This window comes from Aythya fuligula, chromosome 3, assembly GCF_009819795.1.
Source record: "Aythya fuligula isolate bAytFul2 chromosome 3, bAytFul2.pri, whole genome shotgun sequence".
Lineage (NCBI taxonomy): Eukaryota > Metazoa > Chordata > Aves > Anseriformes > Anatidae > Aythya > Aythya fuligula.
In genome coordinates this window covers 19,530,140-19,557,385 of record NC_045561.1, presented here as the reverse complement: position 1 = coordinate 19,557,385, position 27,246 = coordinate 19,530,140, and the positions used below count along the sequence as shown (strand labels likewise).

The 27,246-nt window shown below is 37.6% G+C and overlaps 1 protein-coding gene across 4 annotated transcripts in view; it reads left to right on the top strand.

Annotated features, from left to right (window-relative positions):
- Positions 1-27,246, top strand: part of ESRRG (estrogen related receptor gamma) — a 381,509-nt gene that overhangs the window by 260,295 nt on the left and 93,968 nt on the right. For all 4 annotated transcript variants that reach the window (XM_032184229.1, XM_032184227.1, XM_032184233.1 and 1 more), the window contains one exon: positions 9,801-9,917. In XM_032184229.1, coding sequence (XP_032040120.1) covers positions 9,801-9,917 — 117 coding nt within the window. The remainder of the gene's footprint in view (positions 1-9,800; positions 9,918-27,246) is intronic.

Genomic DNA, 27,246 nt, shown 5'->3' with positions numbered 1-27,246 from the left:
TTATTGTAGATTCAGTGAAAAAGAATGTGTTTGATTTACCAAACCTTTTTTGCTTTAGCACAGACTTGTAGAACTGAAGTGCAACTTCTGTTGAGGTCATTGGCAAAACTGCCCTGGCTTCTGGGAGAGCAAGGCTGTGCTGACAAAGTTAGACTGTGAAGCAAATCTGTGTTCACGTCAGGCCTGGTGTCCTTTCCACTAAGTCAATGGGATTCTTTCCATTCTTTCCATTTCAAAGAAGCCTTTTCAGATCTCAGTAGGTGCAAGCCACAGGCAGCTGTTCAGAGAGCCAGCACAGTGTCTGTGCACCACTGACATCTTATGTAAGACTGAAGTGAAGTAGTTGAAGTAGTACATCGTGGGATACCTAGTAGCCCCTTATAAGAAGTGCTTTTCACTCTAGTTTGGACTATACACGTATTTTTAAGGGGTAATGAAGATTCTAAGTACCTTTAGACTAGATAGCAATCTAGTCTAAAAACGTCCATTCCTGGCTGATGCTTTTCTTGTCTTCTCCTTTGTGCCTCTTGCAATGCCTGGTAATTTTTTTCAAAGTAAAAGTAAATGAGCCCTCCCTTGAATTACAAAAGAGGTTTTTTCTATTCTGAATGTTTTTTTTTTGTTTGTTTGTTTTTTTTAACATAGCACACAAATATGGAAATTTGGTGCTGTGGTAAAGAATGTATCGATTATGATAAAAATTGATAAGAAATCAATAAAAACAAGAAATTACTTGGTTTAAAACAACAACAAACAAACAAAAAATCCCAGCTGAGTATACAAAGTCATTGTCGTCCTAGGTCATAGCAGAATGTAATGATGCTTTGCCCCCTCTTGTGACATATGGGACTGAGAGAACTGGATGTCCTCTGCTCAGCCTCATACTCAGCTGCAGCTCTGTTTGCTTCTGGGATAATTTACATGATGGCTGATTGCAAATGTCTCTCAGAAACATACACAGCCAAATCTCCCCAAAAGTGGCTTAGCATCAGGGACAGTAGAAAATAGCAAGAACTAAAAATAGTTACAGAGCCATTGATTTTTAGGGTCTCTCCACAGTTTTTGCTGTGTACTGTATTATCTTGAAAACTCCAAGCTTTCATTTAAAAGAAAAAAAAAAAAAAAGGATTTTCAGTTGTCCTCTGTGCTGAACACAAGAGTCTGCAGCCAGCTGTCTTGCGCTTACTATATATTTTGAAGTGAATATTTAGTGTAAATACGTTTCTCATCATTTTTATTTGCTCAGTTATCATAAAGGCTAGTAAGTACATATTTTGCATTAATAATATGTAATTACTCAGTGCTTTACTTAAATGTTCCTGTAAGTGGATGGAAAGGGTACTTTTGCTTTCAGTATAAGGATGATGGGAGTTAATTTAAAAACAGCTTGCTATTTTGTTTTACTTTAGCCTTTTTCTCTCTAAAATAATAGCCTCCATTGAGACAGCTTTCTTCCAGCTCTTAAGGATTATTGTCTTTGGACTATTCAGTATTATTGTCTTCAAACTAGCATGAAAAGGCAGTGTGAAAAGCCCTTGGTATTGATATATTGCCTTCTTGGTAAGAAGGTGATGTTGCAAAAGTGTCACAGCTTTGTATTTTTTTTTTGTTTGTTTGTTTTTCCCCCTTGGACAGTGTTTGAATTTATTCCACAAAAGCTAAAATATTTCACTAGTCCTTGTATTTCCAGGGCTTTGGTTCTTTTGTTTATTTTTCAGGGAAAACTGGTTGAACATTATTGAGACAGAAGTCCATTTATACACAGCGTAGGTAAAGCACAGGTGGTAAGAAGCCCTACTACAGTCGTACCCTCAGTCTTATTTTAGAGGTTTATGCCCGAGAGTCAGTGCCTGTTGGTATCTCCTAACACAAACAAGACATGTTCTATCTTGGAAATACTTGTCTTTTGGTCACCTCACCATTATGTGAACTAGATCAAATCTGCCATTTCATTTTATGCTGATTACCTAAAAGTCTTCAGCTCTACAGTTCTGCCATAAGGTAGTTCCTGTGGTCTTCAAAGCCTGCCCATGCTAGGAGCTAGATAAAGCAGTTCCTGTCTAGGAGTGCTTTGTTCACCTTTTTGATTATCAGAGTTGCTTTTAATCTCTTTAGTGTTCAGGTTTTTCAACCCTCTTTACAATGTTTACCTGTGTTTATCTGTAAATCTGCAAACACTTTACAGTAAATATGCTAGCAATATGTTAGTTGTTGGTTTTTTGTTTTTTTTTTTTTTTTAATCAGGAAGTTTTAATCAGGGAAGTTAGACCTAGCTATGTAAATTCAGATAAACTGACATTTAAAATGAGCAGCATAAAGTTTGATTCAAAGTTGCATATGACCAAAGTGGCTTCCGAAGGTTAATTTACATCTCTCAAAGCTGACTCCTGTAATAATTCTGCACATCATTTTTGTGGAGGAAATGAAAGCAAATTAAGCAAGACTTTATGGCTTTTCAGCATCTTTACTGGTAGCTAAGGTTAGTTTTTATAGAAAGGTAGGGTGGAGGCTTGCATCTGAGTGCAATAGTCTGTGGACCTTGGCTCTGGTGCAAAGATGGCAGCCCTCCAGTGAACCTCACACTAAATGTCACCTGAATCCATCATTACCTGATTAAATCATTTGCCTTCCTTATATAAGTAGAAGTCTGTGCATCAGCATTTCTTTCAAAGAATATTTTAAGCAAGCAGTGATAGATCTTCCCTTTCCCTCTGATTTCTCTGTGTATACGGGCCTAGCAAACTAGCAAACTTGACTAGCAAACTAGCAAACTTGACTAGCAAACTAGCAAGCAAGTACTTCCAACACATCTTTTCATCCTATCGTAATGTCACTGTGTAACTATGGCAGCCAAACAAGATGAGACAATAAAATATAAACATACCGAAACCCGAGAACCGAAGAGACAGAAGTATACAGATGGCCCTATCCTTTTTACTGTCTCTGCTTTCCTTACGGCCTGGTACGTTATATGCTGTATTTAGATTATTAGGGAATAAGAGTGAGGATCCTGATCTGTGCATGGCTATTTCAAATACATCAGAAATCCTCAGAGAGATGTGGTTAATGAATAATAACGGGTATGATGCTATGTATCATTGCCATGAATCTCTATTTGTTACAAACAAACTTCTGAAAGCTTCCAGCCCAAAGAGGCTCTGTCTAGGTTGAAACTAAACGCATGTGAGGTCTCAGCTATCAAGCAATTTATTTTAGTACTACTATAGCTTTTTTTTCTCCAAACTGCTGTGGAAGTGCTTTTTAAAAACTAGAGACTGAGATGTTCTCTTTGTTCATAGGCAAACAATGGCAGTTTTCCATGTTGCCTTGGAAAGTTATACAGAATTGGCCTAGGTATAATATCAGCAGGGACGAAATTCAGGTTGTTCAGTCTTTCTCGGTTGGACAGCTCTTCAGTGGCTCCCAGGTGGCAGGGAATCAGTTCTGGAGAAAGGCAGGTTGGGTGGACAGGTGTTCAGGCTGTGGATTCCTTTTTAAGAGAACCTAAATTCCCTTGACTTCTGTTGAAAATAGTGGTTGATTCCAGTGGGGACCAAAGGTACTTGGAGCTTTACAAATAGCGTTCAGCACCCACCACTATCAGTTGCATAGTGAAAATTATGGTGTTCTTATGATGTTGGACACCTATCTATCTAAAATAAGCATCTGATAAAAAATTATCATGTAGTCAGACCAACTGGCATCACCTTTACATTACTGTTTCAAATCTCCATTCATGTTGTTTTCTAGGAATGAAAGAAAAAGCAATAAAAATGCATTTTAGAAATTCTAAGTAGACTATAATTCAGTAACATAACACAGTGGCTTGTTTTAAACAACTTAAAGTAGTGATTTCATCTGAAATGGAGTACTTCTAAGCTGGCTGTATACTTCTGTCAAATACCACCTTGTACTTTAGAGCTATTTAAAAAGTGGCTGCTTTTCCTGAGTTTCTTATTATACCAGAAAAGAAAACACAAGCATCAGAGACATAAGCATAACTCATATGATCCTATCTTTTTTTTTTTTTTTTTTTTTTTTGAGTTTTTGAATGGAAAGACATTTGGGAATCAAATTTTTAAACGTTTTGTAACTGCATGTGCAATATTGTTCCTGAAGTCATCTGGCTGAAGAATTGTGAATACAGTCAACTTCAGGGTTAATCAGCTCCAGATGACATGTAGCAGAATTCATAGGTCTATAATTCCTAGAGCTGTCTACAGTATCAGGTGAATCCATTTAAGGATTTGTCGGATAAAACTGAATTTGCTTAGGTTCAAATTCAACCTCATTCCAGCCTGATCCCGTTTCTGAGACCTTAAAAATATGAAAACTGTTACTTGTGGAAGTACTTACTTATGCTTATATTCAGTTGAGTTTTGATGACAAAATAAGGACCACAGTCTAGAAGAACTAAAATTTTGACCTGAGAGAAAATATATTTACTTTCCTAAGTTCAGCTTTGCTGTGACCTATAAACATCAAATACGTATTTAAGTCCACCTGTTTTTACTTTGTTCTTAGTTCCAAAGTTAGGCTATTTCTCTTCAGTTCTGTCAGCATCTGTCCTTCCTCAGTTTCTCTGGACATGATCTTTTTCTGTTCTGGTTGGATTACTTATGGCATCACCTAGCACAGTGTTGCTCACTCTGTGTTGGCCTGGATTCTCCTGACTCTCTTACTAAGACCCGTCTTTTATTAATTCCCTGAAGGAGTACTGCCATAATCATGGTTACCTTTCATTTTCCAGAGTTTGCATATATACCAGTTCACAAAAAGTATGTTCCTTTGATTACATGATCCAGGAAAACAGAGCATGACAGTGGTATCCAGGGTGAACTTCACTGCAGAAAGACTTGAATCCAGTGATATAGGAACTTCTGCTAACACTTGATTTTTAAATACAACGCTTTTTAAAGAGATACTAGGTTACAGAGACTCAGAGAGTTTGGGAGGTAAATGGGACACTATTGAATCTAAATAAATACTGAAATACTATTCCATGAGCAGATTATAGCATAGAAATCAGCACATTGAAGGAATAATTAATTGCCCGCCTCCCCCCCCCCTTTTTTTTTTTCCATTTGGACCTGCATTCTCACACAATAAATATTTCAGTACTGATGTTGTCACCCTTCCTTCTGCTCTTGGGAGGTCTCATGGGTACTCCTTTGAACACATTTTCACCCTTCATCTCAGACTTCCTCATCTCTTTCACTTCTCCAGAGATTTCCTGGGCATATTCCAATAGCTCGTAGCAATCCGTTTGCATCTTTGGTGTTATAATGTCAAATGTCACAGTGTGAAAAGGCAAATAAAGCTTCTACTAAGATTTGCTGTCTGCAGCTTCTATTCTTGTCAATATTTCTGGAAAAGGGACCCTTGTTTCAGCCTGTCCCACAGATGGCAGCCAGTATCTACAGCCAGCTCCTCATTTCAGGTATCTGTGATTGTTGATGACAAGAGCTTTGTCTGAGATGAGATGCCAAGGCATAAGGCACTGTGTTCTCAGTGGCCCCCTCTTGGTTGAACCCGTGTTACTGCGAGGGTCCAAAACTACTTGACCCACGTCACTGTCACTTTTGTGCAAGCAGTGGCCAAAATGGTCCAGAGAATCTTACCTGAGTCCAGTCAATTGCCTGGCTTGTAAAACCATTAAGTATGTCCCTATATAATTACAGTTTTACTATGACCCCACATCTCATTCAAGTAACTTTGGAACATGATCTGTGAAATGAAAAAAAATGGTATGTTGGCCTACTTGTTCTTGAGCTGTGTGTAAAGATCTTACAGTTTGAAGCATCTGAAAGCAGAGAACAGGTTATGCAGTGAAAGTTTTAGCAGTTCACTTGCTGTTTTAAGATCAAATGGCATTATTTTTAGTAAGTTGGTTCCATTTGATAGGCCTGAAGTGTTAGAAAAATTTTCACATCTTGTGGCCGAGATAGTAACATTTAATAAATTCAGAGAATAAAACAAATGTTTTAAAATAAATATTCCTCAAGGCATAGCGGGAGAAAAGGGTCTCAGGCATAAATCCCATTGTATTATTATAGCAAAGTGCAATGTGTTTGGGGAGTGAAGATTTGACATATATTTTTATTTTCAAACGTCATGCTAATTTACATTACTCAGCCCCTTAACTGCCAAACTGTAGAAGTCCATTACGTTACTGAAAGGAATATACAAATTATCCTCTGGCACTTCAGGCAGGAGTTTTACATATCCACTGTTATTCTATCAGCCAGCAAGCTGCAAGATTCTATTAAGGAGTAAGTGAGAAAATTATATTGCCTGCAAACTAATTGTACAAAAGACTCTGAAATAAGTAATCAGCGCCCAGTCCTTTCTGAAAACCAGCCAGGAGATATTATAAATTGCTCTATTGCTCTTGTCAGCCCAGTTTAAGGATTCAGAGCTGCCATGTTGATCCTGTTCATCATATAATACGGCTACCTCTCCAGCTGTTGACAGGACTGGGCAAACTCAAGTTAGATTCTTGCTAGCTGCTCAGTTTCAGCCTCTAGCACCATGCAAAAGCAAGTAAATGGCAGAATTTCCTTCTCAATCATTCTCATTGAAATACAGTGCAGATCTGAGATTATTATCTGTGGGTAATGTAATTGTGAGATAGTACAGATTACTAAACACTTAACTTGTTTATTTTTGATATATGGAAGTAAATAAACTGTGAGAGCTCTGAAGACTTGCAACACAGTAATTTTTTTAATCAAAAATAATTAATATTTAGAACATTAGGTAGAACATATTTCTAGTATTGTATATACTCATGTACCTATCAATTACAAATTTTCTTTCTTTTTTTCTTTTTTTAAGGAAAGCTTACCGACTAAAAGTAGGGAGAAGTCTATCCATGCAAATATTTGATAAGATATTGCATTCATATCTGAAGCGATGACAAACTTCTCGTTTCCTTGAACTGTTATTGCACTCTAGCCATATTTTAAAATAATGAAACCCTTCAGGAGAATCAAGTGTGGCCACTGATCTTTGTTGAAGCAATATCCAGTTACTGTAATTCCACTGCATTCATTGGAGGAGCTTTTTCCAACTTCTTCCAAGTTTTTTTTTCCAAAATGCTGTTTTCTAGCATCAAAAATTAGGACCTAACATCTGCTGTATAATATAATTCGTTAAAGTAAAGCAGCCTGAATTGATAAGAAGAGATTTGATGTCTAAGCTACGTTTCTGGAATTGAAGTGATGAGAATAATAGCTCATTTTAAAGTTCCTTAGGTGACAGGCATTTGGAGAAAATCCATTATGTTGTCTGCCCATAATGTGCACCGTACTATAGACCATTGCCATGGTTCACAGGGTTTTGAACAAAGCTGAAATTTCAGGATATGGATTGGAAGAGTTTGCTTAGGGAAATAAGCAACCCTGCTTTCATTTTTTTTTTTTTGTTTTGTTTTCAAAACTGCTTTTTGGTGGCATCTGTATCTTCGTCACCTGTGCCTTTGCACAAAGGCTTTGTCAATAGTGCAAGTGCTCTTCTTGCTTCAGTACAAAGCTTTGCTACTTGATGTGCTGTGTCATAATCTTAATCTTAGTTATGATCAATGTAATTTTTGACTTTGTGCAAAGATCGTCTTTGATCTAGTGCAAAACACTTAAGATTTCCTGTTTCTTTTTTCTTTTCTTTTTTTTTTTTTTTTTTTTTTTTTAAATTGAGGGTGGTAATACATACGTTACTACAACACGATGAAGTTAATTAGGCAAAATCTGTGATAGCCTTTGAAGGTCTTCCTGCATAGTGGTTCTGCTTTACTGAAAATACCTCACTCGAGTGTGAGAAGATAATGTATTTTTTTAAGCTTGCCCTTTACATCCCTTCCTGCACATCTTTCTAGAAGTATTATGTTCGAACTTTGGTAATGCATTTCAGGAGGAAGGTCTGCAGGAAAAGTCCAGCCAAATTTCCTACCCAGCATATCCTTAGTTTCTTAAATGACTTCCTTCTCAGGAGCTAAGGAAGGAGAAGGCGGCTAAACTGAAGTTTAAGTTTTGTCAGTGAGAGCTGTTTGTATTTAGCCATGCCAAGACCCATTTTATTTGCCAGCATTGTTACTTCAAACTGTAGCAGAGTTTAGGAGGAATAATACCTGCAAATGCCTGAAATGATTGTGCAAAGTATGTTGGTTTTATTAGCAGAACTTACACTGTACTGTGCAGACGTCCTTTATCATAAATACTTAACCCATTCTCAATAGATGTAAGTGGTTTAAGTATTACTTCCTGTTGAATTAGCAGTTGCTGAGCATTTGAGTCTTTGTGCAATCCTGCAATCCACTAATGTGATATTTAATGAGGAGACATCAGTCTGGAGAAAGGTAGTCAATATAAATCAGTGTTTACAAAGTGTGATTAACTCTGAAATATTTCATCAATGCTGTGGTCCCAGGCAGACTCTATGCTAATTATTAGAACCTGCGCATGTTTCAGGGGACTTTGACGGACCCCGAGTGCAGCAAACATGGAGCAGCAAAATTGCAATTATGCTTGGACTGTCTCTGATGACAATTTATGCATTTGGTGTGATGACCTCCTGCTTCCCAAGAGGGCAATAAACAGAATGCATTTTCATTAAGATACTAATGCACTTAATCACAGGGGGAAAGGGTTAGAAAGTAAAGAAATACCTTTAAAGCAAGATGTGACAGGCTGATGGTGAAGATACTGTATTTGAAAGTCAGTTTCCTGATAAAACTTCTGACTGCTGCAAAGTCTGTCATACTGAATGTAGTCATGGGCAATAGGATGCATGGCTAGGCAGATGAATAAGCTGAGCTAAGCTTTCTAGCTTTCTATGAAAAGTGCAGTGGTACCAGGACAAAGGAGAACAAACATTCTCTCATGTGGACTTGGATTCCCAAAGATGTGTTTTGAAAAAATGTGAAGAAAATGACTCATACATGTTTTTTGCATTCATTTTCAGGCTTTTCTTCTATTTTTGAGAATAAATAATATGTTTGAAACAGTAATAAAAAATTGAAACGGTGCTTTGCCACGGAGGGCTCACGTTTAAGGATGTGGCTTGTTCTAGGCCTTAAGGAGGGTTGGAAGAGACAGAGGCAAGCATCGCCCCCAGTTTTCGTTGTTCTGACAACTTCCAAAGGATGATTCTGTTTCTGATGCCTGTCAGTACAAGAACTCTGTATGAAGAGCAGAGAGAGGGGAGATGCCCTGGCAACGAGGTCTGACCAAGCAGTTGTAGGATGCGCTAGGTGCAGTGATATCAGTGTAGCTGAGCACTGTCTGATACACTGTGTCTGCTCTTCTGAAGGGAGAAGTTCTGTAGAACCTCTTCCAGCAGATTGTGCAATAAAGCACAAAAGTCACTTTCTCTTATTGTGTCCAAAGAAAGGCTAATGAAAGTGGTGAACAACAGGAAACGGAGTGCTCAGGTTAGGAGCCCAGGTGTGTGCAGCTCTTCACATCCTACCAGCAGGAATAACAAATGCGAAGGATTTTGCTTGAGACCATGTGTTCATGTACGGACCCAGATGCAGACTCTCATCAATTATGGTGGTATTTTTGGTTGTTTGGTTGTTTGTTTTACATATAGCTGTCTAAATTAAAAATACATATATCAAAAATATTGTCATTTAATTTGGCTTTTTATTTTTACTTCAAAGGTGCTTCCTTTTTAAAGAATTGTTTATTCTTCATATATTCCAAAATTAAGCACAATGGTAATTGCACGAGTACTTGTATATCCAGTTTATCGGTTATTTAGTGATTCTGAATACCTCTTTTTTCCTGTGTTTTCTATTACAGGTAACATAGAATACAGCTGCCCAGCAACAAATGAATGTGAAATCACAAAGCGCAGACGCAAGTCCTGCCAAGCCTGCCGCTTCATGAAGTGTCTAAAAGTTGGCATGCTGAAAGAAGGTAAGACTGATCAAGTCAATACGTAACTCTGCAAATGCATGCAACAATTGTAGGGCAATCAGGAAAGAAGAGAGATAGGTGAGTGTTCTGATCGGTTATTGTAAAGGCAATTTTCGTGTATACTTGCTCTTCCTGACAGATGTAAATGACAGCTAAGGAATCAAGGTTTATCTATGTGTAGTACATCTTCTCTGGAACATTTTGTCTTAGTTGGAGTACAGCAAAATGTGCCCCCATATTCACTCTCTTTCAGTAGACAACTAATAGAATAGTCATCAGAAAATATCCTGTCATTTTCTTTCACACTTTTACATCATGAATTTTCAAAAATTCCTTTCCTCCATTCTTTATCTACTGTTAGTCTCTCCCAGTTCTACCAGAACTGCACATTGTGCCCTCTTTTTCTTGTTTTTGCTCATTCTTCATGCCATTAGGACAGGCAAAAGGGTTACTTCTGAATTAAACATAAATCTTCAGTATTACTACTGAAGTTGCTGTAACTAGGCAAATACTGGCATACAGAAGGGGAATCTACCCCTCTTATTTCTAAGCATGTGAGAACCTCTGCTTGTCACTGTAAGTATATGTTGGGTGTTTTGATTCATCAGTTACAATTTGAAGTTACTGAAAAATAGATAAACATAAGAGAATGTTTCCAAGGAACAGTGCTTTCTCACCTGGAACGTGATTCATCTGCCTTAGAAAAAGACATAATTCCTCGATTCTTGGTTGCCTGACATGCACTTCTATTGCTGCTAAAGCATGTGCACTACTACGTGCACTTCATACACTTCTATGTGCATGTATTGCATAGTTTATTATTGTAGTGCACTGTAACCACCAAGAAAGAATAACAGAATATGCCATGGACTTCTGAGCAAGATAACCTTTTAAAATAAAATCAATGTAATGCTTTCTAAATATTATCTCCAGTGGAGAGTACTTTGTGTTAAGCAACCACTTTAAAATAGTCCCATACAATCTTGTTTTGATGGTACTTAAAAAGTCAGCTTTAATAAATGGCTAATTTTTGCAAATTGCTTGATGGTAATTTAAAACAGATTTAGGTATACAGCTATCAGGGTAAAATCCAAGAACAATGTAGACCAGTGGAGAGATGATGGGCAAATTAGGCCTATCACGGACCTACAGACATATTCTTATTGGATTATACTTACTAAGAATAAACCTTGTTCTGTACAACTGCTTTGGCAGACGCTATGATCCTGTGAGCCAAATCCTGCTGTCCTTAGTCTTACTTGAGCAAAACTCCTGTCAGATTCAGTGGGGATTTTGACTTAGTAAGAACGGCAGGATTTGACCCTCTCTTCCAGTGGTATTGGGCAGGTTCCTTAATTGCCAAAAATCCTTATGTCATTGACCACTCGAAGCAGTTCTTTAAAGCTGTAATGCTTAGATAAACTGTAGAATGAAAGGAATGTCTGAGCATGGCATCTTTGAAAGGGACTGTGCTTCTTAACATCTTTTTTGATAAGTTAAGTATCCCATATCAATAGTAAGCTATCATACAGATACGTTGAACAACCTGTTTGGAGATGGAACAGTGCTACCAAGAGTCCATTCGGGTGAATTGGTTTAGACCACGTTTAAATTTTGGAGACAGAGTTGCATGTCCCTTAACACATGTATTTGCAAATCTAGTTTGTGTGCAGCTTCTGGGACTGCGTGAGGAAATTAAGTGGCTCTTCTACAAATGAGTAATTATCTCAGTTATCAAAGTTGTGCACAGAATTACTACATTTCTGCACATAATTTTGGTAACTGAAGTAATTTAGACAAATCAGAATCATGTGAGTCAGATTTTTTGCACAAATGATCATTGTCTGTGGATGCAACTCAGCCTCAGTAGTTTACTTTGTCAGAATTACATAAATTGTGTACCCTAACAGTACATCCCTTTATTTGAAAGTTCTGCAATGACAAAATAATTCCTTTGCAGGGAAGGTTCCTTTGTTAGCTCACCTCCTTAGCAAATTGTAGTTCTTCCACTCTTACTGTGTGAGTCTTTCCGTCAAAACACACTGCAATTTCTACTTACTTTTAATCACCGAGTCTGTTTATTTAGAAGAGAGCTAGCTTGTCATTCTTTCATATAATGCTTACCTGCAACCTAACAGGACAACTTGAAAGAGCCTGTAAGGGCGATTTGTTTTCCAGTCCATTTTAGTGGCTACTTTTACTTCCGAAACAATGCTGATTCATACTACAATTTATAGCTGTGTTTGGAATAGAGGTTTCTTCATTTGCTTTAGTCGGAAGGTATTTGTGGAGACAGTTGTTTGTTATTGTTGTTTAATGTATGGGAACGACTGGAGATGAGTTTTTGGCTTTGACTTTGACAGCATCCTTTATGCACAGAATGTAAAGAAAGATAATATACTTCTTTCTTTCCATGTGTAAAGTGGTGTAAATGTATTGATTAGCATGGACTTTCAGTAGGCATTATCTCAGCTCAGAGCATCTTAAATGTTTCTTTATGTATAGACAAGGGTTTCAGTCCCATGCAGCATGTCAGAGATCATGCGGCAGTAAATCTATTCAAATGTAAACCTGTTCAATTCAATTACCAGTTTATAATAAAATTTGCTGCTACAGCCTCCACGTTTGTCACAGCAGTCTCTACATGCTGATGGCACAGCATGCCTGGAAATTGACAGCCTAAATCTATTTAAAAAAAAATTTAGTTGCAGACCTGAAATAAAATCAAGTTTAAGCATCTTTGAGAAGAACATCATATTCCTTACAAGAACTTCTGCACATCTGCCAATATGCGTCTTTTCCAGAAATCTGTTGTTATCCTGTTGATGGGGAGTTTTCTTCTAGAAATTTTCCTTAACAAACATCTTTTAATAAAGTCATAAGTGAAACAATTAGCAGACATTTTGCCTCCCTCCCTTCATGTCTGGAAAGACTTTATTACATTGTCATTTTGTGAATTGTTATATGAAATTCATTTCAGTACCTGGAAAAAGATCCTAAGTTTTATTTCAACTTTTAGGGTAAGGTCTGAAGGCCGACTGGTCTAAAGACCAGACTTATAACAAATATACCCATAGTTGCTTTATCTTATGGCACTTGCATGTTAAATCATTTACTGGGGGAAGATACTAGCAGTTTTCATCTAGCATCCAGTCTTTCTGTGAGAGACCTAGCGTCAGAATTTTGAGGCCATGTCTTGAGGGTCACACGTTGGGAGGGAAATGAATTTTCCTTCATGTATGACAGGGTGGAGCAGGGAATTTCTGCTTTTATTGTCAAGGATGTTGATGGGTCATAGCCAATAACATGTAGATCAAGGTTCTTAATTATTTAGGTTCTTAATAATTTAGAAGCATCAACAAGTCTTAACAATTGAGGCCAGAAGCTAGAGAAGGAGGGATAAAGCAATGTAATAACTGGGGTGGCATTGAAACTATGGTTTCTGTCTGCATCTCCTGTGGAGTGGTACAAGAACATTTCTACAGGCTGATTCAGAGGAACGTTTCGTTTTGTTATAGCCCACGGGCTGTTACTTGAAAACATAAGTCTAAGTGGATGGAGGTTTTTGAGTATGTGTTATGCTTCATACTGAAGCATTCAGTAGATGATAATGAGTTTTTAAGCATGACAAATATAAGTGTGTCATGGTTTCATTTACATTCCTAGGTAATGGTTATTGTTATATTAATGTACAGTGGAGTACACTTTACTCAACTAGGATATTTTACACTTTTCCATTTTTAATTTTATTCCAGTATTATGAAAAATCAGATTTTCAAGGATCACAGTTGGTGCTTTGGAAATAATCGTTTCTTTGACTGCTTATGTTTTGATGGATTGTCTCAGATTCACAAGAACAGATGAAACAACATAAAAGTTCTTCTGTAGTCGAGGGAAGAACACTTGAAATGTATCCCTAGTGGATTCGTGGATTCTCTAAATAATATAGTAATTGCTATAAGGTGAAAAACCCACAATTTCCTTTTTTTTTTTTTTTTTTTTTTTTTTTTTTATGAGTGCTTTAAAACATTCTCTGGTTTTCATTTCTGCTGTTTTATAATCAGTCTTTTAAGTTTGGCCTTTCAAACACTTCAGAAGCCAGTGATTACTTTGGTTCAGGTGGTAGAATTAAATCTAAGTTCATGTGCAGGATTGGGTGTTACAGCAATTTTACCTTTTTATAGAGCTAGTTGGATTCAGAAAGCGGGGTTGTGATTTTGTTTTCCTTTCTAAGACACGAAATTGGATGTAAAACTGTGCAAGTTCATGTGGGAAATCATGGGTAGATGTCTGACCTTTTTTTCTTTTTTTTTTTGCTAGTAGGTCTGGTTGAATTCTACTTCCAGTCACCCATTAGTTCTTTATGCCTTTTAATATTGGACTGGCTTACTATTAAGTACCTGTGATGGAAGATGCTATTACAAATTTATCATGGAACTTAGAATAACAATCCATACAAAATAATTCCACTGGAGTAATTATTCCAAAATAAAATTACTCTTTGTTTCAGATACAGTGTTCATACAACTGTTTTCTCAAGAGATTATTCCTTATGTTTTAGTTTTCTCCATGTAGGCAAAGCCACAGCCTCAGTTTTATCCATCACTATGCCATAGAAAGGTTCAGAATTACAGTTAAGAGAGGTATTGTGTAGCAATAACATTTTTTAAGATTACCTGAAAAATTGTGTCCTGTCTTAGCCCTTACTAGACAGTGCTAGTTCATACTTCTTACACAACTGTTGACACTAAAACACCTACTATATCTCCAATACATTCCTATTTTTCTTTAAGGATAGATGGCCTTTAGAAATTGCCATCAGCACCCAGCTAGAATAACCATGGTGACAAAATTCAAGCTTAACTAGTCCAGCTATTAAAAATGGGAGGCCACATCCTCACTTAGTATAAATGGAAGCTGGTGGAGCTACATTAGATGGCTGCTCATATCACAGGTTTAGCAATCTATGTTGTGGGAAATCGGCAATATACCTTTTCTTGTTGATGCATCTTTGCTGTTGGTAGTATGTTAGCAGTCAGGCAGCCTCCAAAAACGAATAGAAAATCTCTAAGCTTGTCATCTGGCAATGGTGACTTCGTGTAGCCCTTCCCAGAAGAATCCTCTTTCCAACGTTGTAGTATGGTTTGGATATTATGCTCACATTCTTTCAATGTTTCTCATACAGTAGTTTGCTTGAGTTTTTTTGAACAGTTTTATACAGTCTTTCAAAATACACTTCAGCATCCCTAGGGTAATGTTAAGGCAATAGGCAGAATCTGCCTTTTCTGTAAAGAAATTCTGTATTTTGAGTTTTCACTTCAGCATTGACCTGAAAAAAAAGCAATTACTGACAGTTTTTAAAATGCTTGAGCCTTTTAGATGGACACAGTACTGTAATGAACCAGAAGAATATTATGTATTAGTTAAACGTTTTTTTAGTATATGTTAAATTTTGCAGCCAGTAAAATAGGGGTGCTCTATAACGTATTTTTGCTTTGAACTTTAAGAGGTTTCATTAAGTCAAGTACAATAATATATTTTTAGAGAGGCATATGTATTTTCAAGCGTAAATTATTATTATGCAAAGATTGCTGTGTGAATGTCTTTTGCTTGTGTTAGGCAGCAGATCAGATTAAATTATCATATTGATCTTTTCTGGTTTTGACAATCTATGAAAATGAATCTGATACAGCAGGGAGAATAGACAGTTTGAGTTTACTCTTATGTGAAGAGATGCATGATACGCAGAGGAACAGATTAATGGATTCTCTCTGAAAATAATAAATAAAACTAAGCAATCCTCTTTATAACTAGAAATGTGTTATGACCTATGTTTTGAGGCTAGCAAAAAAAAGCCTGCTTAATAGGATTCCTGCTAACAACGTCTCTTTTGAAAAGACCTGTACATAAGACATTGCCAAGGTAAATTTCTCTCAAAGTCTAATACCATTAGTCTGCGAAGAAGAAAGCAAAAATTATTGTGGAGGAAGTTTAAGTTCCTGCTGCCTTCAGAAATTAGAACAAAGGGAAGGAGAAAGCATTAATGGTATTCAAAGAAAATATTTCTGTACAGGATGACAGTTAATAGAACTGCATTGACCTCAGTGATATTTCTTATGCTCTCTATTGTAATATTACACTTAAGGAGCTCCTTCATTAATACAGGATATTAAACAAAGCTCCCGTGTTATCACATCAAGAGATAACAGAGTGTGCCTTCTGTTAAAGTCTCTTTTGAGTATCAAGGCTTTTCTGTGTTTCAGTGTGCTACGAGGGAGTTTGGTTTCTACTACAGGTATTTTTGGAAGCGTTTTTTTACTCTTCTTTTACTTCTTTTCCCCCTTCCTTTTGCTCTTTCTTCCCCTTTCCATTCCCCTCTACCCCTCTTTTTCTTACTTCCCCACTTTTCCCCTTTTTTCACTCCCTCTTTTCTTTGCCTCTTCTCCCTTTCTTTCCTTTTCTTGCTTTCATGCAACCTGTGCTTGGTTTAATATATACTAGGACCTGTTAAATCTCCTTGGAAACAATAGAAACTAATCTCTAAGTGTTGTTGGTGTTCATAAGTAGGCCTCTTTCCCCCTAACCAAAATGTGGCCTGATAGCCCAGCTCAGACATTAGAACTGACAGCCCAATTTGTCTGCCCTAAAACATGGCTCATGACTAGCCACTCTCTGTAACTGATGAGGATGGACAAACGATTCAACTGCAGGTTAGTGTTTATCGTGAGCTCAAGCAACTAGCATTTCTATTCATCCATGAAAAAATTACTCAAGGCAAAGCAAATATTGGAGGTGGGGATGTTCTTTCTGGGGGGTAGAAATCACGCCGAAGTACCTACAGGTAGGAGCAGCTGTCAGCCCCCTGAGAACTTCTCACAGCGCTTGTGTTGCAGTGTTGTGCCAGTCTGCCTTGTGGTCTGACTCTGAGCATTTTTGGTCCCCCTAATTTCTCCAGAATGAAACAGAGGAGTCCCAGCAGTTCACTGGACACAGGCTTTACAGTCAAATTTCTCTCTTACTGGATACAGTTTTGGTTTACAGTTGTTCCTTTGAACAAATACTCAATTTCCATAGAAGAGGCAATATAAGTGAATATATAATAGCAGTAGGGGGGTTTACGTGTCTGTGTTTGAGAACTGTCCACGTTCCTCGGCATTCTGTAGATGTGTGAAGGTGGGTACATTTTTGAGGCTGGCTTCTGCATGTCTGAGATCAGAGTTGTTGCTGGCCCAGCTATCTGCAGCTTGCTTGGGATGAGATGTTAGGCTTGATTCTGCTCCCACAGCCATCACTGGTGAGAGTTCTAGTGACTGTAGCTGTTTGGGTCAGGTACATGTTGGCCAAGAAGGCATTTGGCCTATGGTTATGGTACTATTTTGTTATTAAAGGTAGGGAGCGTAAAAGTTTTAGAATGGGATTGAAGTCTGTGGTGTTTTTGTTAGTGTACATATCATACCTGTTACTTATTCAGAGTTAGGAGGAGGAGGTTCTGTAGATTCAGAAGTCTACTTATATTGGAATAGCATTAAAAGTAATAATTTTAGGATGAAAAAAAATAATCAGTGGAATCAGAGGTTGTTAACTGGACATCCTAATTTGTCATGTCTTCTTTGGAACCAAAAATAAGGAAGCTGTATTTTTCTAATTTCCTAGAAATTGAGATTTTTTATTTTTTAAAAAAAAGGATGTGAACGTTTGCTTATGCACTGAAAATACAATGACAGCATTATAAGTGATAAGGGGAAGTAGAGACAAGTCTGAAGGATGTAGGACTGTGCATGATACAGCATCTTTTCCCATGAGCTCTCAGACAAATAGCTCCCTTTCATTCTTGGTCTCCACCACCCATAAACACATACATCAATATGGCACTGCCATTTATTGCAGAGTGCTTGAATTCTTCTATATGGGTCCTGCTCTGTATTAAATAGGGGTCATTTTGTAAAGTGTGTCATTAATATTATTTGCATTCTTCACTCTTCTCTTTTTTCTTTTGCCCTGCAGATTCTTGCGCATCCTCTCTTTGAGGGGAATAGACTAAGCATCCCATGTAGAAGGTACATTCAGCAGCGATGCAAATGCGTATCTCTGAAATGCCACTTTGGAGCCAACCCCCTTTTTTTTTTTTTTTTTTTTTTTTTGTATTCTTGTTTGCATCTCCTCAGTAAGACTTTTCACTGTGTAAAGTCGTAAAGTCTTAGTAGAAACTTCAGGATGTATGGTGGGATTATTAGGGGTGAAGTGCTGAAATGACATAGGTGCTGCTACGCGGAACCCACGTGGCAGGTGTACAGGCAGACTTTTGCTGCTTGGGATGGATTGGCATCAAAAAGGTTGGAGGTTCAGGAACTCTCTTGGCCTCTTCACTCAGCCAAAGCAATGAATGAGTTGAAGAAGTGCTAAAATTACCATCTGCAATTGTTACCTCTGACCTCACATGGTGCTATCCCTCGAATATTTCACACTTCTTAATCTCTCCTGTCCTACAAAAAATGTTCCAATCAACTTGGTTTATTGGGATGTTAATGTAACTAAGCCACAATTTTCTATATGGTCAATCATTGTCCTTCTTCAAGCCGGAGGTATTTTCAGCAGTCACTTCAACTTCAGCAGTCTTTGTCACTTCAACTCACTAAATCACAATTTGAGGCAGGAATATTATTTCGTTTACAGTCTGTAATATGGCTTTTGTGCTTGAAAGTCAGCAATCTGAAATCTGAAATAAATGTCATCTTCAGCAGTGAATTGTCATGTCAAATTTTGCCATGCCGAATTTTGCCATGCTTACTAGTTATTCTAGTAATAGATCTCATCTAACCAGCCTTTTTTCTTTTTTTTCTTTGGGTAGTTCACAGAAAAGTGAAACTATGTGAGGACTCTGTTTCACTCACATAATAGTGACTTAATATAGGTATTAATCTTTAATAAATGAAAAACGTAGTTTTATTTTAACCTGCAATAGTCCTTTATTAGATTAATGATTCTAGATGCCAATTTGATATACAGTTGTAGTGCAGCAGTTTCAAACAACAAAATTTGAACAACTTGCTGCTCTAGGATCCTATTGCAGTCCATGTTAAAACAGTTAATTTTTAAAATAGTTAATTTAGAAAAATTAGAATACTTTCCAAAAGGAAGTCCATGATACAGTTCTGTAATCAGTGTAGCCTCCTGTCTGTGCCCTCCGAGGCAGATTCGTTGGTTTCCTAGAAATGTTTTCCAGCAAAATCACTTGACTAGCAAGAAAAAAATGTTGTCTTTGAGCATGCTATACACATGCAGATCCTGGAAATCAGCAAATAATAGAAGACTTATGAGCTTAACTTTTCTCTGTCTTTCTTTTTTCTAGCCAAGAGGTAGGTAGTCCACACAGCAGTGCTGTTCTTGGCATCTCCAGTCAGCCCTATCAAAATTATTTATCACACCATCTTTGCCCTTTGTCTTTTTCTAATATTCCTTTTCAGTACAGTGGATGACTGAAAGAAGGCTTTCCAGATGGGCTGTGCCTTTCTTCCTGGTCTGAATCAATCAACAGATCTGTCTTAAATCATTTGTTAAATAGTTGTGCAGCCACAGGGTGTTTTTAGTGACAGCCTACTAGCTTGGGCTTACAATGGTGTCCAAAGTCTCTGTTTCCCGATCTGTACCTCATTTTCATATTTTCTGAAATTCAACAATAGCTTAAGAAAATAGCAGTTTACATTTCATTGTGTGACCAATCCCAAGTGTTATCCACTGAAAAGTGAGAAAAGGAAGGTACCTGTAGTCACCAGAACTACTGCAATTCTGGATGTACTGTGTGGAATCAGTTAAGGTAGGATGATTTAGGGAGTGACATGAGTACACTTTGGATCCAGAATGAGGTACCTGCCCATGGATTATTAAATGTTAGGAGAGGTGTTGCTCTAAGTAGATTTTGTGGTTCACAAGTCATTTGCTGGTTTCCCTCTCAAACTTTTAATGAAAACATGCTTCCAATTTCAAGACAAATGAGATTGCTATATATTGAAATAGAAGAATCAATGTTTACCTTAAAAAGTAGAAAACTATTTTAAAGCACCAGTTTAAATGCATTTCTTTAGGGAATTCTTGCTCAAAGACGCAACAACAAAAAAAATCTGAAATCATGTATGTACGCTCTAATTTATACCTCAGGTGCTCAGGCCGAGAGTGGAAGCTGTATGTGTGATGAACTTATGATGAAGGACTGAAAAGGCTCCTTCTTTTCAACAGCTCTTAAGAGCATCACCCCAAAATACAAATCTCTGGCTGGCTTTCAGACAAAAAAAAAAAAAAAAAGGTGGAACACCTTTGAGCCTTATGTGTACAGGTGTACTCTTTGCCGGTGCTTTCTGTCTTACAGAGCATGCTACATGCCCCATTGCTTGGTGATGTGCAAGGTGCAAAGGAATCCAGTAATCAGAGAACAAATCCACAGACTAGCTATGACTTGAGATTCCTCTTTCTTCTCTTTTTATCTTCTCTCATTTTCATGATTTTCTATTCTTTTTCTTCTTCATACCACAATTGTATCAGACGAATGCTGATGAGAAAGTAGTCGCTGCAACCACATATCCTCTAGGCAATCTTTTTCTGGCCAGGTGGGAGAGAGAATCATTAATTTCTTGAGGTTCTTGTTCCCGACCTGCACTGTTTTGTGAGTACTAGCCAGGCTGAATGACTGTATTTCCTCCTGGGCATCTTGGTATTGCTGAAGATATCTACGCTGGCAAGATACTTCAGCTCATCTCTAATTAAAATACTTGTTATGAAGTATTCTTAAACATGGCTGCTTAATGAAGTTAGAAAAAGCATTTGGATGCAGAGTGTGAAGGCTTCAAATGTTGGAGTTTCTCTCTAGGGAGATTTGTGCAATCAGAAGGCATTCTGAATGCTAGCAATCCATCCTATTTTGTTCCCATTTGTTTTCTCTAATTTCCTGCTTTTTTAATGCTGGTTAGCTGAAATAAGTCCTCTTATTTCAACTCCTCTCCACAGTTCCCTCCCCCTTGATGGACTGGCCCATGACACGTGCCTGTAAAGTGGCTTCTTGGGAATTTGCAAGTCTTTGAATGTGTTATCTGATTAAAGGGATGTATGTGTCTTTAATTCTCATCTGCAGTTCCACCTTTGACCCCATCTGTTAAAGTGGAAAGGAGTTGAGAGTCAGCAAAGTCCCAGATTCAACCCAGATAACCTGCAGTGTGCATATTTGAATGCTTTAACTCTTTGGTTGCCCTGGAAAACGACAGACTCTGTTAAGTAACAGGTTAGATTGGAAAATGTAGCAGAACAGGATATCAGGCAGGAAAAGCATTTTATTTTGCTGATATGCTCAAATTAGGATAATTTAATCCTTGCTTACCTTTCTATTAGAGGAATAAATTTGCTTCTACCTGTTTGTGTGATATGAACAGGTATAATGTTTTGTTAGTGTGTGTGTGGTTTTGATGTATTTTTTTTTTTTTAAGAGTTCGGTCTCTTACAGAACAGGAGTGAAAGTTCAAATCCCCACATCTATTACGCATACTTCCCTTTTGAATAGGAAGGTGAATTATGTGATTGGGAATAAAGTTGCAGTTTAGGATGGGATTTTTAGACATACCTAAATATCAAAGCAGAAGTCATTCCACTTCAAAAGTAAATTTAAAATGTAGATGACACAAGTGTCATTTTAATGATATTTTGCTAATATTGTGTGTTTACGGCAGGACAATGAAATTGTGACATTTCCTGTGTTTGCAGACACTCAACATAAGTGACTAGAATACTCCGGTGCATTTGGACCTGTAGGTGTTTTCATCTTTCCTCTGGTCATTTTCTGTCCTAGCTTTCAAACACTCTTAGAACACTGAGGATTTTCATTATCCCACATCTCTCTCTCTTCTCTAAAAGCTAGAGCCAAATTCTTCCCCCACTTACATCTGTTCAACTCTGGTGGTTTCACTTATGCTGTGTAGCAGTAACAATGCAGAATTTGTCCTAATCTGCCCTTTCCTTTTTCAGTGGAGAAAATGCACGTGCAAAGCGAGCATAAACACTGTAAGTTGAACTGCAAATAGGAAAACATATATACACATGTATAGTGTGTGTGTGTATACACAGAGAAAAATATATAGCACACAGATAGGTTTGATAGTATATCTACTGTACATAATATTGTAAATGGTATCTTGCTGTGCTGGAATCTAGGCAATATGAGTTCAGTACTAAAGTGTTCAGGTTGCACCTGAGCTAGCTGGAGCCTGCCAGCCTCTGCAAGCCCACTGAGAGCATCTGTCTCGCCACCACCTTGCTCATGCTGTGTCCTCTGCAGGCTCTCCGATTCTTCCGACTATGAGCATAAATCATCCACCTGTCAGGAGCTCTAGCTGCCTGGATTATGCAATGCCTGCCTTCATTTGGAGATGGTGTGAGCAGAAGATTGCGGCAAATGGTTTGCATTCATTTTAATGCCGTTCCAGCATCTCTTCAGCTTTAATGAGGGTTCAGGGTGGTGACGACGCCCTGAGACAATGAAAGTCCTAGAGACCCAGGCTTGCTTTGTATGTTTGTGTGGCCCAGTTTAGATTTTTTTTTTGCCTTTTTTTTTTTCCCCTCTGTTCTTTTTTTTTTTTTTTTTTTTTTTTTACCAAGGAAATGAATGGGTTGAAAATTGAGGCAGAGAACTGGTAGTGCACAAAGCCAGCTGTCCACAGCTCTGTTTTTTGGCCTTGTAATACTTCCCTCCAGCTGAGCAATGAAGAATTTAAAAATCAGTCATGTTTAATGTTGATTGTCCATTTGTGCTGTCTAAAGCTGCATAATAATTAGTTGCCTTCAAGTAAATGTTTAAAAATCTTACCTTTGTGGTTTATTTAGATACAGGTATATTAGATTATGTTATCAAGGGTGGAATACCATGTTGTATAACCTAGATTTAAAATACAGCTTTTTTATATAAAATGTCTTACTAACAACAACCAAAAATTGACTCAGTAAAATTTTATTGTTTCAGCTTGTTAGACCTGAGTTAATCAAGTTCCTTACTCACGCATAATTTTAATCATGAATTATAGGTAGAATAAATATGGCTATTATATTTGTTCATATTTGTAAACGGAAGGAAAAAATGGAGGTTTTAAGACAAAAGCAGTCCAGGTCCTCTCAAAGGCAAACATTGAAGGTGCTGAAGGTAAGTCACACTTGCACACCTGTAGTATGTCTGTCCTTAACCTTGAACAAATCCCATTAGATTCTTGCAGGTACAGCCCTTCTGTTGCCTTCATGACCATCAACCTCATATTCTTACTTGCCTGCAAAACATTAGGTAATACTAGTAGTAAACATACAGTGTTCAGTTTGAATAGTAGTTACTAGATAGCAGGGGAAATCCATATCTCTGGTACCTGAACAGTACAGGTTCACTGGGTTTTACAGATTTTCCGGAAACTTGTTTACTGACTTTGAAAACTATTAAGCTTATACAACATATTTGTTCTTTAGCAAATGCTTCAGGAACTTATAAACTTTTTTTTTGGGGGGGGGGGTGGGGGAGAATAGTTATTTTAAGTTTTAGAGCTCTACCATAATATAGGCAATAGTATCCCCTTTTTATAATAGTCAACTTAAGATGAAGTGAACAAGAGTTGCTTAATAAAATGGCATGGTGTTAATAGGACTTCTAGAAGTGGAACTTCTCCAAGGTTCGTGTGTCATTCAGCCCCAGACTTCAAAGTCCAGCCATTGCCGCCCCTTTCTCACCCAATGAGAGCAAGAGAGAAAGCTTTATTGTGTGTTGGTTTTGATTTTTATATTTCTCTTTATAACGCTTTCCCTTAAACATGGATTCCTCAAGTTACTTATTAAAAAACAAAACAAAACAAAACAAAACAAAAAAAACTAAAAGGTGAAGTCAAATTAAGGTCAGCTTTTGTCAGCAGGAAAAATAAAGTTTTAATGCACCTGTATATTTCCTGTATATATTAATTGAAGGAGCTTGCACGAATGCAAAGAAATCTATTTTACTGAAGTACTTTATCTTCCTTTTTAATGCGTTTGTTGCCATTACCTTCTTACACTGAGGATACCTAGTCCTGGAAGTCTTATGTAGCAAAGTAGACTGAGTCTCAGAGAAAACTCGGTGAAAATTTCCAAAGCTGACACTGGTGGCAGCTGAAGATGGAATATATAGCGCTACAGTTTGCATACCAGTCATGAGTCATAACAATACTTGAGAGCTCTGCACACATGTATGTTCTGCCCCCATGTTCTGAAAGCCAGAGAATTTCATGCAACCTGGTCAGACTTAACTAGGACCACACAGAGCAAGGGAGATTTTTTTAATAGGCTGTTTGGAAAAGAGTGAAGACTCTAATGAATGAAGTGTGTAGACTTTGAGATCTTTACTGTGAGCCTTATTTGCTTCTGGTAACAAGCTAACCTCCCATGCCATTCCCTCCCCCCTCCAGTTTTAATTTAATGGAAAACCAACAGTACTGCAGTTTTATGCAAAGCCTCCAGTGAACTCAGAAAAGATTATTATTTCTCACTTTGTCTTTACAGATAACTTTAAAATTTTATGCATCAGAAGAAAATTTTTATGCATTATGTGAAGACACATGCAACACAACACTGACAAAATCAGATGAAAAATCTCACTCTTTTAGCTATGAAGAAATTAGATTTATCATCAGAAAAGCATTCTCTTTTCATTTTCTGAAAGGTGCTTTTTGACAGACCCTTTGCAGTGGACGTCATGCTCACAAAACATGCTGTCACAGGGCTATTTGAATATGGTGACAGGCTCATTATCATGTTGAAGACAACTGACAACACTGCAGACTAGAAATGGACAGGCTTGCCAATCAGCTGTTGAAAGGATTGCAGTTGAAATAGGGTTTTTTTTTGTTCGGAGAACAGTAGTACAAATTGACTACATTAATTCTTTTTATTATAGTTGCATACACTGTAGTTAAGGGTCCGTCACTGTTTCCATTATAAATCCCTGTTTTCAAGGGTTTATTAGGAGACCATAAAAATGGTTCCTGTTGAAATTTTGCATTAAATGTATATATATTACCCTAAGAGAACAAAATTTTCGTAGTAGCTGTGTGGAGGAGGGAGGGCAAAGAAGAGGGATTGACTGATTTTTAGCTGAAAATTGCATAAAGCTGAATGCATTATTATTTTTATAGCACCTTAGATGTCCAAAAGTTTTATAGACAGGTTTATGCCTCAGGAGTTTACAATTTCAGGATGCAGTACTGCCAACACTCATTATGGGATAGGATTTTCCTCATAGTTTCATTGGAATTAGTAAAGCACCAAATACTATCTGCAGTAGTAAGTTTTTGCATACTCGGGATGAGTAGTCCAACAATCTTGAACCCTTTTTTAATTTTCTTGGAACATAAAAATGTCTAGGATTTTTTGGTTGTTTTGTTTTAATATTAATCTGGAATGATAAATGGTAACCTGAGATTAAATTAATCATCAGCAGGGAATTTTGCATATATGTCAATAATCTCATAGAAAATTATGCTAGATTCTACCAAGATACTTCAGTTTCGCGAACTGGGGAGGTCAGTGGAATTACCTGCTTTAATCCAAAGTGGTATTCCTGGGAAATCCTGACCATCTTCCAACCAAGGAACTTCATGAGGTACACAGGTGTTGGAGTTTGTGTCTTTTAGGATTTCTGTACCAACTATAATGGCATATGTCTATGCACACACACAAATTTATTTGTTTTGACAGATCTGAACAGCTTACTAGTTATCTTCTGCTTAACTCTACTTGAGGTTTAGAATCAGAGTCTCTTGGGAGCTCAATCCATCTCAAAGCACACCCTTCACACCTCAACAGATGGACATAAAACTGTGTCCACAGTTGATTTCTTCTGTGATCTACTTGTGAACCCATTGTGTGCCTCCGCAACCTCAGGCTTAAGGCAGGCCACCAGGCTGTGGGCATGGAGAGAGATGGCTGCTGCATCCAGGATGGTTTCTCTGTTTTGTCCAATGGCCCATACACAACAGTTAGAGCTGTTTCCTGGGAGCTGGGATACCTTTTCATTCCTTTTGACAGAGGAGAGTGTTACATCTGTGTAAGTTCTGTAAACCTCAAGGACCTGATACTGTTAGATTTTACAAGTGAAGCGATCCCAGGTAGGTGAAGAAAAGGCATAGTGACCTACCCCCTGCAGGAATGAGGCTAGAGATCCTAAATGGAGCAGGGCATTTACAGAAGGTCTGGAGGGACAGTTCCATATGAATTGACCATGTAATCCAGATCTTGGTGGCAGCAATGTGTGTACATTGGCTAGTTTGTATTGTGCCCTGAGACGTCTAACTTCTCCCATGCTTTCTGCAGGGAGCCTGAATCTCAGCTCAGGTCCTGGCTCCCTTCTGTGGGCCAAGTGGACAAAGCTAGGCGTTGTAGTACACAGGAGGAGTCACCATCCCTGGGAGTGTTTTAAGGAAAGGTTGGACGTGGTGCTTAGGTACATGGTTTAGTGGGTGATTTTGGTGGTATAGGAGGGTTGGACCAGATGATCTTGGGGGTCTTTTCTAACCTTAATGATTCTGTGATTCCATTCTGTGAATCTATGATTTGTTTGTTAAGTATCAAGTGAGATACTGAAATAGAAAAAGACTGCAGTTAGAGCCATCAGAATCATAGAAAATTCTGAGTTGGAAGGGACCCATAGGGATCATCAAGTCCAACTCTGCCAGTCTGAATCTTTCTATATTCAGTAAATACTTGGTGTGGGGCTGATTTGGAAAAAAAGACACGGCTTTGATAGTGTATTTTTTGAGAGCTTTGCATTGAAAAATAAATTTACTTGTAGTTTTGTGGCGTCAAGCATTTGCAGGCTTAATTGGTGCTCATTTGATTACTTGATTTCAAAGCACAATCAATTACCTTAATGCATATCACTGTTCTCACAACTACGGTGATTGCAAAATTGTGAATGTAAAAATGGAAGTCACTTCTGAAAATTAAGTCTGCAGTCATATTTGCAATGTCAGAACTGTGACTCTCATGAACTATACCACTACATAGTAGAGGACTGTACTGTCATATTTCCAGAGCTATTATATCAGTTCGGTTGTATTCATTCTTAAAATCTTTAAAATGTTTACTTCTTCTCTGATGAAGTCAGTCATCTGTTTCCAGGAGGAAACCTACTGAAGATACAGCAACTAATACAGGTTGTTGAACCTAAGAAGTAGTGTTCAGTTGCAAATTATTAAGGAATTATATTCTTATGTAATTATACATTATTGTCTTTATTATATTATTATCTTTTTTTTCATGAAATCATAGATCCATTGAAGTCAATGAC